A 17,482-nucleotide genomic window follows, 5' to 3' on the forward strand; every position below is an offset into this window, starting at 1 on the left:
TTGCAGACTGATAGCATTCTTTGTCTCTCGGTCGTCAGGACGGCTGATCTGTTGTCTATTCTTTTCATTATGCAAACAGAGAGTATGTAGCAGGCACATTTGGTATGGAAATAATGAAGACTCGTGCATAGAGTTTGTTTAGCAGCTATTGTTACTGCCTCTTTTTTTTTCAAGATACACAGCACAAAAAGCATTGGAACAACTTCATGTATTGATTTCTTTTCCTTCTTTTGCAAGAAATCTAAATAACCTCTTTTTTTACTTTTAATAGAAACTGAAATCTTTCCAAAACTTTCAGTTTGCTTTGCACTTGTAGCAGGAGATAATTCTAAAAACAAATGAAAAATCACTGGATACAAGTTGTATTATTTCACCACAGTGGCAGATGTTTTGTTTAGAAAAATGAATCAGATTTAAAGCCTCAAGATGAGACTAAGTGACAAATTAAAATTAGCATTTTTTTCATTGTAGTTTTACCAGAGAGTCCCTCCTGTCGTCAGTTCTCCTCAGTCATGGCAGGCTGAGGAAGGAGCTTTGATGTCCTTAACAGCCCCTCTTGTCTGGTCTCATCTTCATCCTTCTCTCCTCTGCTTTCACAGAGAACAAAGAAATTATCATTAGCAAAACAATGCAACTATTTTAACTTTTTTACGATATAGAGACAGGGCATTTCTGTGACAAGATTTAATTTGACTAAATATAGTTTGCTACTTTTATCTTTCGACTATTTTTGGCTTCAGTTTATATTTGATGTATGATAAATAGAATGTTTTTCAAAGGGTTTTGACTGTTTAACGTTAAAAATCATAGTTCCTTTTGCAATATATATATATATATATATATATATTACAGCATGATGGATAATTTAAGTAATAGTTTTACATTTATTCCCTTTCTTGCCAAGAGTTGAATAAGATTGATAATCACCTTCATATCTGTAAGCGGCGTCAGCACTTATGCGGGCGCTGTACCGGACCATTGTGGCGAAGAAGGTCTATTTACCGGTCTATCTACGCTCCAACCCTCACCTATTGTCATGAGCTTTGGGTAATGACTGAAAGAATGAAATCACGGATACAAGCGGCCGAAATGAGCTTCCTTCGTAGGTTGGCTGGGCTCAGCCTTAGAGATAGGGTGAGGAGCTCAGACATCCAGAGAGAGTCGGAGTAGAGCCGCTGCTCCTTCGCGTTGAAAGGGGCCAGCTGAGGTGGTTCGGGCATCTGATCAGGATGCCTCCTGGACACCTCCCTTGAGAGGTTTTCCAGGCACATCCAACTGGTAAGACCTGAGTAGACCAGGGGTGGTCACTGCTATGCCTCGTCACATAGTTTCATCCAATTTATAACTAAAAATCAACGCTTGCATTTTCTTGACAATTATTGCCCTATTACTATGATCTTAATTCGTCATTCCTCTTCTTTACTTTCATCAGATTAAAATCAAAGCCTGCAGTCCATTCTCAAAAATGAATTTAGGTATTTAACATCTACAGAAACATGCTTTTAATATCAGCTGAGATTATCAATAGCCTCATTACTGCTCTTCCTGTGATGCATATGTTGGTGTATGATTTTCATATCTTTCAACCAACACATCTCCCCAGAAGCAGCTCAGCAGACACCAAGCCGACAACTAATAAGCATGTTTGAGCTCCGCGGATGCTTATAGGACAGATGAGAGATGAGCCATTTACATGTGTTCTTGAGAGAGGACAGTCGCACCCGTGTTTTCCCTTAAATTGGTTGCAGTCTTCCAACACCACATTAAAATAACCGGTTTTTAACAAGCTTTTTCATTTGGCCAATTTGAAATCATGCCTAGTAATCAAGTCAAATTAGAGAAACACACAAAGGTGAAAGGGACAGCTATTACTGCCTGAAAAGGAAAGGAGGTGTTACAGCTGATTTAACAGGAAAGAGGGAATATATCAAGGCTTTTGCACAACTGAATTTTGATCAAGCTGTAGCTTCATGACTAATTGTTATGTTGGTTGAACCATCCGAATGCAAACAGTTGCAGCCAGCTGGTGCTCAGACTACCCACCTGGAGAAGTGACATCGTGGAATTAAATGAGCCGGCATGACCTGCTTTTTATTATTATATTACACTCAGGATAAAGCCAGCCTCATTACTGAGTTTTTGATCAAATCAACGTTGCCACCCCTTCCCCCCACACGTTTTCCTTTCCTCAGGTGATGCTTTGTCCAAACCGGTACATTTGATTTAATAGTGATCAGTGGATCTTTCCTAGTTTAAAACCCCCAGTCTCATCAGATATTGTGAATGATTCATTAATGTATAATCAAGCTGGTGTTATGTATAATAAGCCTACTGTTATTGTGTCAGATAAACTACAGTTTGTAAAATTGTTTACAGGACAAGTTCATCATAACACATAAATATAATTCTGTTACTTCTCAGCACTAATGAATTTAAAAGTGTAATTGGCTAGTTTTCTGCTACATCATGTGCAGAAAATAAACAGCAGCTCTAGGATAATTAAGTGCAACCAGTCTTTATCAACACTGTATCTGAAAAGGAAACTCACAATGACAAGAGAAACATCTGTTCCTGACTTCAGAAGAAAAACTATTCACGGGAAGCAGTTGTGAGCATTGTGATTGTACATATATAGCAGCGATTCAACAGCACTTGAAAAAGACTCTTGGAGGCTTAATGAACCAGTTGCCATGCAACAGTCTTTACTGTGTGCCAGGTAGATTTGTCCAGTTAATTTGGTTTTACAATACTGTTGATCAAGCACAAAAAGCAGTTAATGATGGCCTCCATAGACCTTCTGTTCACATGCTTAAAATTCCTCTAGCGAGAGTTACACTGAATATCTCGAACAAACATCCACATGAAATAACTCTGTTGGATGTGCCTGTACTGAGAAGCTGATTTATCTTGTTCTCTTTTTGAGTGTTCATGTCATGTTGTGTTTGGAAGCTGTGGATGTCAAAATGTGTTTGATTTGAGGTCAGCTGGAACAACCACACGGCACAACCTTCAAAGTATGCAAAACTTCATCTCTCATGATAGGTTATACAGCTTCTGTCACAGCCAATTCCATGTCACAGAAATCAAACTTTGTTTTGTGCCTCTTGTGTATGGTTTAGTTATTGTGCCGTATTCGTAAGTGTTGTATGAATATATTAAGACTGTCAAAGTTAACGCGATAATAACACGTTAACGCAAATTCGTTTTAACGCCACTAATTTCTTTAAAGGCAGTAACGCACTTTGCGATTTTTAGGCTGTAGCGGGCTCAATTTTAAAGCTAGAGTGAAGATGCTGGTTTTTAACTGGCGATTAACTATGGACAATCATGCGATTAATCACGATTAAACATTTTTAATCGATTGACAGCCCTAGTATATACGTGTATACACCTAGAATATACTGAAGGCTCCACTGGGAAAGAACATTTAATCTAATTGGTTGCAAATTTGTGAAATGCTCTGACAACTCAATAACACACAACAGGGGTTCTCTCATTCAAGCCCTGCAGACAAATTAGCTTTCCGGAGTTGTGTATGTGTAGAAAGGGGGCTTGTATTGCTAGTGGCCAGTCTTAAATCCTTCCTCTCAGTTGCTGACTGTTATACGTTGGGTATATATATGCACATCTCCCTGCTCAGCAAGGCTTTGATCAGTGAAGTGTCAGCTGAGGCAGTTTCTTCTCTGCCTGTAAGCTCAGCCACTCATGACCACTTTCCCCACCATAGTGTTATTGTAGTTACTGTAAATGATGTGCAGGGTTATATAAAGCACAGAGTGAGATGGACTAGGACAGTGTGAGTGTCTTGTCTTTGCCCCCGGACCTCACCAATGTGAAGTCAGTGATGTCCAATTTTCAGTGACTCACCCCAGACTGCATATGTGGGGAAGTAAGAGAGCCTCACACCACTTTAAATTTCTGATTACAGGCGTGACAGCCACATCGTGTGCCACAGCGTGCTGCACCTAGGGACAGAACAACATAAGTAGTATACAGAACAAGTTGTGTTCATGTTCACATCCCCTGGTAACGTTCACATTTTGGGATGTATCTAAATTGTATGACTTTAGGATGTGATACAGCTGCATTATTCTCTACAGATTGGTTTTAGCATATTAGAACACTTTGCTTTTCTCTCTTAATTTACTCATCCTTATCCACAATCCAGAATTATAGTATAGACTAGACCTGAGAAATCAAAGTAGAAAAGAGAACTAAATGAAAAGAATTGCAAACACGCTGCACAGCTAAAGGCTACTGTCTTTCACACTTGCAATTTCAAGGTAGTTTTCCTCCATATTTTAGCCCACGGCCTACTAAAAAACACTGCCGTTATGCCCAAAAACAAAGGGGAAGATTGCAAAAGTAATGAACGGTTTGTAAACAAATGTAAACAAATCAAATGTTGCACATTTTGAGCTTTATATATCTTATAATGTTTTTCTTTATTTGTTTCTTTCAGGTGGAGATTTACATTCTACCTATATATATTTACCTACGGAGTGCGTTTCCTTAAAAAGGTAAGTTTTCCTTACAGATAAAAATAGCATCAGCCTGCTCTTACGATTGTTAAAGTTAGTGTGAGTCACTGAGGTTTCGAATCCTACATGGTTAGCATGAAAATCTTGTGGTTTCTGGCATGGTTAGTGCCTAGTCATGAGACTGGCAAGTAAAATTGATGTTCTGGTGTAAGGGGCTAATTTTATAAAGGCAATTTGTAATAAAGCCTAGTGCAAAAAGTGTTCATTAATAATGGATCTTACAAGGAAAGGGGGAGCAGCTGACAAATAAAAAAACATAACCAATGCTGAATAATGCCATGCATTAAATATGCAATCCATTTTTCACTAAGTATGTAGGTCTCGGTGATGATTTGTCTTTCTTTTGATTGTGAATGTCTGCTGCTGGATGTGTTCCTATGTGCTATTCCTGGCCTGGATGTCATTAAATATAGGATTTGTATCTTCAATGGTTAAGTTACTTGAAACAGGAGAGGAAAACATGCACATTCTCAAAATTGTTTGTGTTGCTGGGAGTAGATCCCCTCCAATATTTACTTTTTCAAAAAAATTACTTGCTCCCGCACACACTTTTCTCTGCTTTATTAGTCAACGTTTCAGTCAACAAGGACCTTCGTCAGGACATTAAGAAGATACAATGGTGGTGTGTGTTCTTTTAAACACCACCAAATCAATGTGATTGGATGATTGGAAGTGTCTTCCATCCCTATTGGTTGAGGAAGTGACACCATCACATATCCATTGCACCATGAAAAAAACAGGAAGAGAAGAGAAGAGAAGAAAAATACATGTCAAACAAAGAACATCAAACATACTTCACTATTGAAGGAAAACACTAATAATCTTACCATAAATTATTAGGGCACATGATCATAAGTATATAAAGTTACACTTTAAAAACACTGCTTGGTCAATTTACTAGCCCAAAGTGGGTACCCACTTGGGCTCAATGATGAATTAGAGTGTGTGTCTGTAAAATATAGAACTTCTACTTAATTGTAATGATGATGGCTTGGCATTTTGATCTTGTTGTTTGAGTTGTTGTTAGTAAATTGACCAAGCAGTGTTTTTAAAGTGTAACTTTATATATTTATGATCATGTGCCCTGATAATTTATGGTAAGATTATTAGTGTTTTCCTCCAATAGTGAAGTATGTTTGATGTTCTTTGTTTGACATGTATTTCTCTTCTCTACTCTCTTCCTGTTTTTTTCATGGTGCAATGGATATGTGATGATGTCACTTCCTCAACCAATAGGGATGGAAGACACTTCCAATCATCCAATCACATTGATTTGGTGGTGTTTAAAAGAACACACACCACCATTTTATCTTCTTCAGGGCGGCTGTGGCTCAGAGAGTAGAGCAGGTTGTCCACCAATCGGAAAGTCGGTGGTTCGATCCCCGGCTGCTCCGGGTCACACGTCGATGTGTCCTTGAGCAAGACACTTAACCCCAAATTGCTCCCGGAGGCATAGCCATCGGTGTGTGAATGAGTATTTAGATTAAATCCTGATGGGCAAAGTTGGCACCTTAGTAGCCTCTGCCATCAGTGTATGAATGTGTGTGTGAATGGGTGAATACTGACATGTAGTGTAAAGCGCTTTGAGTGGTCGGAAGACTAGAAAAGCACTATATAAGTCCAAGTCCATTTTACCATTTCTTAATGTCCTGATGAAGGTCCTTGTTGACCGAAACGTTGACTAATAAAGCAGAGAAAAGTGTGTGCGGGAGCAAGTCATTTTTTGAATAAGTTACTTGAAATGCCTTCTTGCAAAATAATGACAGCTAAGATGACTATAGTTACCCGTTGACAGCTTATTTGCAAATTTTACATAGCCCATCTTAAAATTACTGCTCCAGAGTAACTAAACAGTAAAATATGATTGTTGTTTTTTTAAATACCTCTTTAATAATACTACGATTCATTACGATCAAGGCTCTGATTGATTTTGCTATTGGTGTCAGTGAAATCTGGCAACACCTGCTTCAATTAGCAGCTTCAAGATAGCTAGTTAGCATGCTTTAGCTACATTTGGTTGTTTCCATGTGCTTCAAATCTATAAACCTAAACAACTCAAAACAAAGCACAATGACAGTACTGTATATTTGTCACATTTTAACGTATTTTTTTGTTTCTAAAACAACAAACCAACTGCAATGCTGGCGTTTAGATAACGTTACCTTATGCTAGTTTATCCTCTGTATGGGCTAGTAACCTAGCAACCAGCTAACGACAACGTTATAGCTTACGCAGCTAACGTTAGCTACATGCATGCTAACCTTCCTACCAAACTTAATACCATCTCAACATTTCTTTATATTGAATGTTTACTTTTTTAAAGCACTTTTTACCTTTCAAATGCTGCGCCAAATCACTCGGTTTGTGAAAATCAGGTGAAAACTGATGTTACCTGTAGTCACCACACCGTGAGTAGTTCAGGGGCTGTAGGAGATTAGAGCATTCAAATACTCCAAGTAAAAGATAAGATAAAATGAACCTTTTTTAATCCCTGGAGGGAAATTCAGGTGTCAAAGCAGCAACATCAGCAAACAGAGTGAAACACAGGAGAGGTAAAGGTATACAAAAATTATAATAAAAAAACCAATAATAGAGATATAAAAGATACAGAGTGAATGGGTGAACATAGTGTGTACAGTCCGTCAATAAATAAATGTAATATGTACATATGTGCAGTCTATAAAGTGGTATATAGAATAGAATAGAAAGCTTTATCGTCATTGTATTAAATACAATGAGATTCACAGTTGCCACTTCTGGTCAGTGCTTTAAAACAAATACTTGACAAGACTAAACGAGGCAGATAAAACATATAACAGGTAAAACACACACACAGTTATATAAAGCAAATAAAACAGGTAAAGTAGATGTCATAAATAAATATAAACAGAAGTGTTACACTAGAAGTATAAAATATAAAAATAGATGTAATGTAAACAGAGGTAATTGCACTTGTAAAACAGGTAGAGTAGATGTAATAAATAAATAAATGTAAACAAAGGTAGTTGCTCCTGAGGTGTATATAGGATGTATAGCGTAAAGTAAGTGTAAAGTGCGCCAGTGGTTAGAGTCCAAGATGGTTGCAGACATTGCGTGTTTAAAGTTCTTAAAGTCCTCATAGTTCACATAGGGGGTCAGCCTTGGTTGTGGAGCCTGATGGCTACCAGCATGAAGGACTGACCCAGGCGCTTTGTGTTGTGCTGAGGGGGGATGAGTCTGTGGCTGAAGTAGCTCCTTGGGGGTTATCCAATAAAAACAGCTCTCCTTGTTTAGAAAGTTAAGTTAGAGCCACACTTGTGAGATAAAGTGGTGGTCATTTTATCCAATGTGCCAGTTAAATATTACTGAAATATGTGGCTGGAGATAGATTTCATTCATATATTCATGAAATGCATAAATGTATAATCAACAGAGTTGAGATAGCAAAGTAGGAAAAATCTCTCAAAGACACAAGTTGCATGACGAAGCACTTTGTGAAATAGTTCATTTCCCTGGCAATCCCCGCTGCAGGCTCCAGCCTCTGTGGGATTTATTTATAGAGCCGGTCTGGAGAGGAGACGTAAACTCAGTCACGGTGATGGGTCACAGTTTGCTTATAACACATTCTTATGTATCACAGTTAGCATTTCTCTTGTCATACTGGTGCCATTATGTCATTACAAAAGGACTTTATATGAGCATGAACCCCTGCTTGGTTGCTTTGTAATGCAGCTTCTTTTTATGTCAAAGTATGCACTGTAACAAAGTCTCAGTTATATCAGCCATTCGCTATTTTAGAAACCACTTTGATTTCATTCAGACTCCATCAAGGGAATTATTAATTTCCCAGTGTTCACATTGATATTCATGTGTTGGATCTGAAATTGCATATTGAACTGAACTCCAACTGCATGTGTGGGAATAGCATAACACTGCATTTATATTGTCGTTAATGGGGCCGGCTCTTTCTAGGTTTTATTCAAATACAGCATATGAGACTTTGTCAGGGATGGAACAACAAGGTCTTAACGTTGTCCCTGTGAGATTTCACAGTAAATTATATTACACTGCTGTCTTAACCTAAGTCACATTTTAAAGTATTGATTTTAAAATTACTCTTTTCATTTCCTGCAGACTGCATGGCTGTGGAACACTAAAGAGTGCTGGTACAACTACCCATACCAGGTAAATGTATTTTAATGCTCAGTAATCCTCAGTAATCATGACATACGTCAACTTGAATTACAACTGCCCTCTTCTCAAATATGTATTTTAACCTTGTTACTTTTTGTGTTTATGCAGCCACTGACTGTGGACATCCATTATTACTATATACTGGAGCTGTCTTTCTACCTGTCCTTACTCTTTTCCCAATTCACAGACATCAGGAGGAAGGTAAGACCAAGACATACAGTACATCACATATCTCCAATAACATGGATCATTGAATATTTGTTAATATATCTACTGTAAGTAGTTATGTGACAGAAAAGACATCATTATATTTGCCTTATACTGTCCATCTCTTTTATTACTGCCTTGACTCTGTAATTGTTGAGTCTATTTGCTTGTGATCATTTGCTTTCCGCCTCGGTGTATTCTCACTGATGTGTGAAATGACAAAATATTGCGAGGGCAAAACGGATTAACACTTCTTCAAACATTCAGAAATCTGTCAAACTTCACGAAAACGTCTCTCAAACGTTCCCCAACTATTGGTGTAGAGTTTGATATTGTGTAAGCTTTTGTGTAATAAGATCAGCGAATTATAGTACTTTCATAATCCGTTACATAGCCTAACGGCGTCGTACAATACTCAGATACCACATAGAAGTTTGAAGAATAAATCAACTGACATGATTTGTCTTCATGTAAAGACGTATTTCAAGTTTAGAAAATTAATAAAAAAATAATAAAAATAATTATATCAGACAAGAATTCATCCTGGTTGTAATAGCAATAGGAAAAAGGTCTACTTTTATGACACATTCATACCTAACCCCTCAGAGACCCACAATAGATACATTTTTGTATTTGTTAGGGGGGTACAGGGGGTCTTTAAGGGGAGATAGCAGGTCAACGGTATATGTCACATAGAAGTGGTGTACATCATCTGAAAGCTGGGAACCTGACGATTAGTTTGTGTCAAGTTGTTATAGTTATAAATTAGAAATAAACATTAATTGATCAAAAATGATAAAAAAAATCCCTCCAAAATACCACATTAAGACACCAAGAACTCGAGGAACATCATAGAAAAAGCCATACTGTGATTTGGTATCAAAAGCTTATGACATTTAGAGATTTCTGCAAGAATTGCATTTTTCTCAGATTGGATGGTGAGCACTTCTGTTCTGGAAACTGCTCAGAAACCCCCTTATTGTCAAAGCCATTCATCCTCTGAATGCCCTAGGTCTCTAGTTTGTGGTTGTTAAGATTCATGAGGCTGTGATTATTCTAGAGGTCACAACAGGTCAATTTAGACAGTGAGGTCAAATTTTTAAAAAAAATGGGGTATTAAACTATGGGGATTAACATCATCACTCATGAATACAATTGGGGTCCTTGAATCCACAATAGTCTTCGCTTTCCAGTGATACCCAAGTTATGTAATTCCAAGACTGTTGAGGGACCCCAGTATGCAGAAATATTCAAATACACCATTTTTCGAAGAACCCATTTTCATTCACATATCTTGAGGTCAGAGGTCAAGGGACCCCTTTGAAAATGACCATGCCAGTTTTTCCTCGCTAAATATTAGCTCTAAAACTGAACTTGCTACAGCCTCTGAAAGACAGTCGGTCGGGCTCGTGGGTCTCAGGGAGTTAATCCTGAAAAAGAATCAACACAATCAACATACATATCATATCACAAGTATTTACATATCAAGCAATCTGCTGCAGGTGAGGCTTTACATTCATAATTACAAACCAGAATATAAGTTTATACTTTATACACGTCGTAGCTACTATAAATAAAGTTTAAAAGGTCCAACTTGGTCAGTGTTTGTGAGCACCGAGATCAGCTTGTACAAACATCCTCCAACCCACTTTCATCTTCTTCTTTTTTGTCGTGAAAACGGCTACACTTTTTGGTTCATTAAGCATCAATTTGCATGCCTTCCAGCCATGATCTCACTCCTGTCTCCAGTCCATCCCCAGCTCTGCCCTCTCCACAACAACACTTCACTCACTGCACTCACAGCAGCCCCCATGATGCCATGCTGTGTATGCCGTCACTCTGTCATCTCTTTGTTGACTGTTGGCATGTTGTCTGTTTTTGTTTCTCCTTTCAGTTTTTTCATGCACAGTACTACACTGAGGAGGTCCTCTGCATCCCCTGCCAGTTCCAGTATGTTCTCCCCGCACACTCTCGCCTTGCTTTCATTCTGTATCTGGCATCATTACTCTTCCTTCTCGTCCTCCTTCTCATCCTGTCTTCATTTTGCACTGGTTCTGGTTGCTTTGAGCTTGAGACTTTTCTGAGGATTCGATAGAGGAATGTTTCCCCTCGCCACCTGACTATAGTCACCTGGAGCTTCGTTCAAGGCTGTCCCAAACATAATGGCTCAGACCAAGACAGGACCAAAGCCCAACTGTCATATATCTTTCACTTGAATTTTAGCTACTGTAACGTAATTGTTTTAGATCATGTTGAGCATAGGTGACCTTCTTTTCTGCTTGATTTAGATTTCACAGAGATTTTTCCTCACTTTCAAACAGTGGTGGAATGTAATTAAGTACAATTACTACAAGTAGGCTACTATTTGAGTATTTCCATTTCATGCCACTTTATACTTTTTACTCCAGTACATTTATTTGACATCTATAGCTACTAGTTACTTTTTAAATCAAGATTTTACATACCAAACATATGCTGATCTTATAAAATATGATGCATTATTTGTTATAGATTAAACTACTCAACAGTATAGAATCCTTAAAAAGTAGCTCCACCTCTGTAGCGACTACTATCAATCAAAAAGTCGCTAAGAGGCTAAAGTAGGCTTTTTATTGTGTGACGCGTAAAAACAAATCCATACTTAGTCCAGATGCGTGTTATGATGTTTATTAAATGAAAAGAATCACAAACAATAACGTAGGCTAACTGGAATAACTAAAGTATGTGACGGTCACCAGAAAATGTCCACCAAGAATGTGTGCAGCTGAAAATAATAATAATAATAATAAACTATATAGGCTAAATACACACTTTGGCTCCTACAACCTTGACCAAGTACAACCGTAAAATACTGCTTTCTAATTTATGCATCAGTCATAATAATCTAAAGATAAGATATATAATAGTATAACAGTCACAAGGGAAATTTGTCTGCATTGAGTACTTTTGATATTTAAGGTACATTTTGTTGTTAATATGTACTTTTGGGGCGGCAGTATTAATAATAATAATAATAATACGTTTATTTGTAGAGCACTTTTCAAGCACAAATCACAAGGTGCTTTCCAAGGAAATTCACATAATGTACAACAGAATACACTGAAACATAAATAATTAAATAAAAACAATAGGATGGAAGAATAAAGAAACAAGCATATACATAGTCATACAGTTACATATGCACATATATACACATCAGTACACAAGCATACAAAAGACTAAAATGCATCTGATTGAAAAGCCATTTTATAAAAGTGGGTTTTAAGACGGGATTTTAAGACAGTAGCTCAGTCCGTGGGAACTGTTTGGTAACCGCAGGGTGGCCAGTTCAAGTCCCGCACAGACCAAGTACGGAGCGTGGACTGGTAGCTGGAGAGGTGCTAATTAATCTCCTGGTCACTGCCGAGGTGCCCTTGAGCAAGGCACCAAACTCCTAACTGCTCGGGGAACACCTGACCATGAGCATATCACTCACATCTCTCCAACTGCATGTGTGTGGAGTGAAACATTTTTTATTTCCCCCGGGGATTATTAAAGTAATTATTTTTCTTCTTTTACTTAAGTAATATTTTCAATGCAGCACGTTGACTTGTAATGGAGTAAGTTTTACTTATAAGTAAAGTATCTGAATTCTTCCCCCATCAATGTTTTCAAACATACATGTATTTTGAAATGACTTTATTGCAGTTTGACACAATAGAAACTACAACCAACACATTCAATAGATGAACACGTATTTCAACCACACAATTACATCAGCACAGTGTTCATGAATGCTCGGACACTGGGGACGTATAGTACCTGCTATGTTTGTTTGTGTAAGTGACGATTAATTGTTGTCTTGTCATTACTTTTATATGTTTTCAATAGCCCTGCCAATCAATGCGGCACATGACGAACACGGCTCAACGAGGTTTTATTTTGAAAGACGTCGGTCCACATGATAATCACTTGTGCAGCTACTTACTTGGGCAAAGCACACTTCAAGTTCATGCCAGTTTTGAAAACAGGCACTATTGTGTTGCACAATAGTTAGGGAGATAGGGCCTTTTTTTAATATACAGAATTATTACAAAACGTTATGCATTACTGCAAACACACAAATCCATTGTGTGTACGCAGAGCAGTCACGTTCCTTTGACTTCATCATGTAGTACTACATCATTAGTATGTACCACATGCAGTGACTCAAACAGCCGTGAGGCAGTTTACTTTACTTGTGTGACATTTCCTTGGAAACTGTGTCCCCAGGATTTCCTGATCATGTTCCTGCACCATGTGGCAACAATCTCCCTCATCACCTTTTCCTACGTGAACAACATGGCACGGGTGGGAACTCTGGTCATGTGTCTCCACGACGCAGCTGACGTGCTGATAGAGGTGAGGATGGGCGAGAGGATAAAAGGATAGATGGATTGGCAAATAGAGGCAAAGACGGTCGGGTGTGTGGGTGGAGTGTTTGGAGTTTACATGCTCGGCTATCCATCTTTATCTAAATTTAACCACAATCCTTCTGTTATGAACGTTATGTCAGACTGTATCGCACAGTGCATGTTGAATATACTATTTGTGGGAAACTAGATCTGTAATTCTTACATTGTCAGAGATATTTCAAGCAGTTGTTTACATTGTTTCTTCTCTTCTACTCAGGCTGCCAAGATGGCCAACTATGCCAAATGTCAGATACTGTGCAACCTCCTGTTTGCAATGTTTGCAATTCTCTTCATAAGTTCCAGGCTGGGAGTTTACCCCGTCTGGTAAGTGTTATTCTCTTTCTTGTATACCATAGTTAGCATCCTTCTAAAGGCTGACTTCACTGAAGAAGTGTTAGCCTGTTATTTTAATACAGCATAGTCCATGCAGACTTAAAAAACCCCAAGCAGCATATGTGTAAGAGATGCTCTGCACATTTTGACAGACCATCCCTGAAAATGCATGTCAGTGCCATGAAGATCTGTGCTTTTTTTTTTTACTACTTTCTCTGTGAATTTTGTTGCTAAGTAATAGTTACTATGGATACAGCAGCTTTAACCTTTCAAAGACAAATCAACAAATGAAAAGCAGCACGTTGTGGTTATTGCTTTGTCATTGAAATCAGCCTCTAGAGTTTCATCTGATTGTTAAAACATCAAAGGGTTTTTGTTTTTTTTACTCATAAGGATCTTTTATCATTTTGCGGTGTTGCTTTATTGCATTCAGCATTTCGAGGTGTAGCCAATTATAAAGACCCTTTCTGATGATATTTGTCACCACAAATCAGTTTTAGTCCTTGAAAGCGCGTCATCTTGCAGTCATCAGCAGCAGCAGCGTTATCACACCTTTCACGAGCAAAGGGACATGTGATTTTGCTTCTGAGTCTGCTTTTCTTTGAGATACCATCGATTCTTGATCAGTACAACAATTCTATATCAGACATCTAGATTTATTTTGTTTTGTTTGGGGCTATTCTGGAGAAAGCATTTATGAAACAGAGGATTTTACATTAGTCTGTGCAGCATTGTAAGACAGCTTTTAAAACAGTTTTAGCAGCTCTCTCTGCCTTTGTTTTACTGTAATATGATGATCCTACACTACATTTTAGTCAGCCCCCACCACACCAGTAGTAAAGTTGTCATTACTGTAAAGCTGTTGCCATGGCTTCAGTATCTGGAGAATGATTCACACACAGCCATTTGCAGGAATTGTCTCAGGGATATATTTAACACGAATCCTTCAAGTTTTGATCGCATGTGAAGCCAGTTTGCTTTTTCTCCTCCATTAGCAATTTAAATTACATTAAGATTTATTTCTTGTACATATACTGGACTATAAAACACAGACACACGTCTGTTTGTGCTTCGAACATTAAAGAGCAGGTGTTGGCTTCTGTTTGGCTTTGTCAACCTGCTCCTCAGGACATAAAATAATCCCCCCGCTATAAGAGAGTGCTTTGTGTTTCTCTAATGAAACATGTCAAGTTGATTATCTCCCTCTCCCTCTGTTGCTACGGAAGGATTTTAAATACCACCTTGTTCGAGAGTTGGGAGATTGTAGGGCCCTACCCATCCTGGTGGGTCTTCAACCTGCTCCTGATCCTGCTGCAGCTTCTTCACTCCTTCTGGTCCTACCTCATAGTGAAGACAGCGTGCCGAGCAATCTCCAAAGGAAAGGTGAGTCACCGCGCTCAGCTCCCCTCGGCATAATCATTCCATTTATACCTGTTCTTGCATAATGGGGTGTTTTGCTGCTAGTACATATACTGTATAAATACTGTGTGGTGTTGCCACTTTTGACTTTCCCTTTCTATTCTCTATGGTAACCTGCATCCTTCAAGGTGGGGAAATGGAATCCGTTGCATGTAAGTAACCTTTAAAGGGGAACATTTCAATCCAAATGGTGTACTGTGTGCTTAGTTTAATTTCATGTCTCTAGCAGCCATGTAATCATTTGCATATATCGTGATCCTGATTGTCAGTCAGCCCTAATCAGTGCATTTTTAGCTATGCTTGTGGCATGGCTCCAGGTATGGCGATATCAGTCGGTCTACCACTTTGGTCCAGACTGAAATATCTCAACAGATTGTGACTATACTATTGCCCTGAAAATGTATAGAGACATTCATGGTCCCTAGGACCCAGAGGATCAATCCTACAGACTTTGGTGATCTCCTGTCTTTTCATCTAGCACCACTAGCAGGTCAAATTTTTCACTTATCCCAGGGAGAATCTCAACATCTACACGGTGGATTAGCATAACATTTTGCATAGACTTTAATGGTTCCCAGACGATGAATCCAAATAACTTTGATGATTCCCTGATGTTTCCTCTGACTCCATTATCAACATTCACCTACCAGATAAGAATTTGAATGAGAAAAATGTGATCTCCAACCATCCCTCTTATTTCTGCAGGTGTCTAAAGACGACCGCAGCGACATCGAGTCCAGCTCTGATGAGGATGACAGCCCTCCGCCCAATCACAAGCACCACAGCAGCAGCAGCAGCAGCAGCAGCAGCACCACCAACGGGACCAACAAAAATCACGGGACCAACGGCTACCTGACAGGGGGCCTGTATCCCGACGAACACTGACTAAGCTCATATCACAACACTGGAGCCATGCTACAGACACCATCCATCAATCTGTGTGTGTGTGTGTGTGTGCGTGTATGATGGACACATGAACAACATCGCCTGTCTGGTACTGGAAGTTCTTGATAGATTTATGTGAATGCAGTTTTGTTATCAATTTCATTCTTTACTAATTTCCCTCGCGCAATTTCTTCTCTTCATCTACAGTATATATTTGCATCAAACTGCACTCAGTGAAATATCAAAGCACTCCTATCGGTACAACCCACTCTCTGTTTAGCCAACGAATGAAAGCATTCTACTTTATGGTGTACGCATGCTACTTTAACATACAGTAGTCTGGCATACCGGGGGTGAGTTTTTTCTTGTTTATGTCTTTCTATGTTATTTATTTTTTATAAATATGTTTGCAGATGGCGGGACATCTATTTTACGTTGAAGATGAAATAATCTTGAACAACAACACAGCTGTTTTTTTTTCACACCACACATCATGACAACGAGTATTAGCGAAGTGCTAAAGACCTGGGTTTACTTTTAATGCTACACCCCCAAAGATATGCCAAAATGTGTGAAGTTTACTCACATTTTTAAACACATTCTCCACTCAAACTGTATATGAGATGTCAATAACAGTATTATGTGTGTGCATCAGATATGGCTAGATGCTGTATCCCCTATTAAAGCATTTTGTTAAGTATTCTGGTACATTTCTGGTAAGCATTTCATTAAAGGCCATTTGTCCTCTTAGGAGGCAGACATGAGTTGTTTGAGTTATTCAATAAAAAAAAACATGAAGATTGCAAATGTGTCTGTTCAATAAGAGTAATCGGCAAAGGAAAACTATTTATCGAACCCTGGTGGTGAATTATAACTTTACAAAGAAGTTAATTTTGCCATAAATTATGACTTGAGATTGAATTACTGTATATTTTTCATGAATAAGCATCAAGATATGACGATTCACATAATGACAGACATAGGCCTTTTTCAGACATTTTGATGTGTCACATTAGAAAAAACATGTAGATGATAAAATGAATGACGGCTGAATTCCATTTAGCTGCTTCAGTTTCAGGGTCCTGGTATGGTGGCTCACTGTCACACTGTCATGACATACTGGGACTCTTGAACAGAACAAAGCCATCGTTATTGGTATTAGCGAATATAATCAATATTCTTATACTCAAGGAACAGTGTGTAACATTTTGGGGGAACTATGAGCAGAAATGGAATATAATATTCATTACTAAGTTTTCATTAGTGTATAATCACCTGAAACTAAGAATTGTTGTGTTTTTGTTAGCTTAGAATGAGCCCTTCATATCTACATAGGGAGCAGGTCCTCTTCACAGAGTCCGCCATGTTGCTCCGTCATGTTTCTACAGTAGCCCAGAACGGACAAACCAAACACTGGCTCTAGAGAGAGCCTTTTTTTATGTTATCTGAAGGCCTGCGTAGTTCTCCAACGCACTTGTGAAACTGTGGTAA

General features: G+C 38.4%; 2 protein-coding genes across 9 annotated transcripts in view; one reads left to right on the forward strand and one right to left on the reverse strand.

Moving 5' to 3' along the window:
• Positions 1-6,987, reverse strand: part of stk39 (serine threonine kinase 39) — a 43,244-nt gene extending 36,257 nt beyond the window's left edge. For 4 of the 8 annotated variants that reach the window (XM_037789809.1, XM_037789816.1, XM_037789817.1 and 1 more), the window contains exons 1-3: positions 6,875-6,987; positions 3,868-3,965; positions 478-587 (exon numbers count right to left, since the gene is read on the reverse strand). The gene's annotated coding sequence lies outside the window, so the exon portion shown is untranslated. Of the gene's footprint in view, positions 1-477; positions 591-3,828; positions 3,848-3,867; positions 3,966-6,874 lie in introns of those variants that run through there. The other 4 variants (XM_037789810.1, XM_037789813.1, XM_037789814.1 and 1 more) reach the window with 4 other exon arrangements.
• Positions 6,988-8,829: 1,842 nt separating this feature from the next.
• Positions 8,830-16,794, forward strand: cers6 (ceramide synthase 6). The gene is made up of 7 exons (XM_037789820.1): positions 8,830-8,915; positions 10,816-10,871; positions 13,173-13,301; positions 13,572-13,678; positions 14,914-15,070; positions 15,235-15,258; positions 15,812-16,794. The coding sequence occupies exons 3-7, from the start codon at positions 13,185-13,187 to the stop codon at positions 15,989-15,991; spliced, it is 585 nt and encodes a 194-aa protein (XP_037645748.1). The 5' UTR covers positions 8,830-8,915; positions 10,816-10,871; positions 13,173-13,184; the 3' UTR covers positions 15,992-16,794.
• The last annotated feature ends 688 nt before the right edge of the window (positions 16,795-17,482 follow it).

Source organism: Sebastes umbrosus, chromosome 13, assembly GCF_015220745.1.
Source record: "Sebastes umbrosus isolate fSebUmb1 chromosome 13, fSebUmb1.pri, whole genome shotgun sequence".
Lineage (NCBI taxonomy): Eukaryota > Metazoa > Chordata > Actinopteri > Perciformes > Sebastidae > Sebastes > Sebastes umbrosus.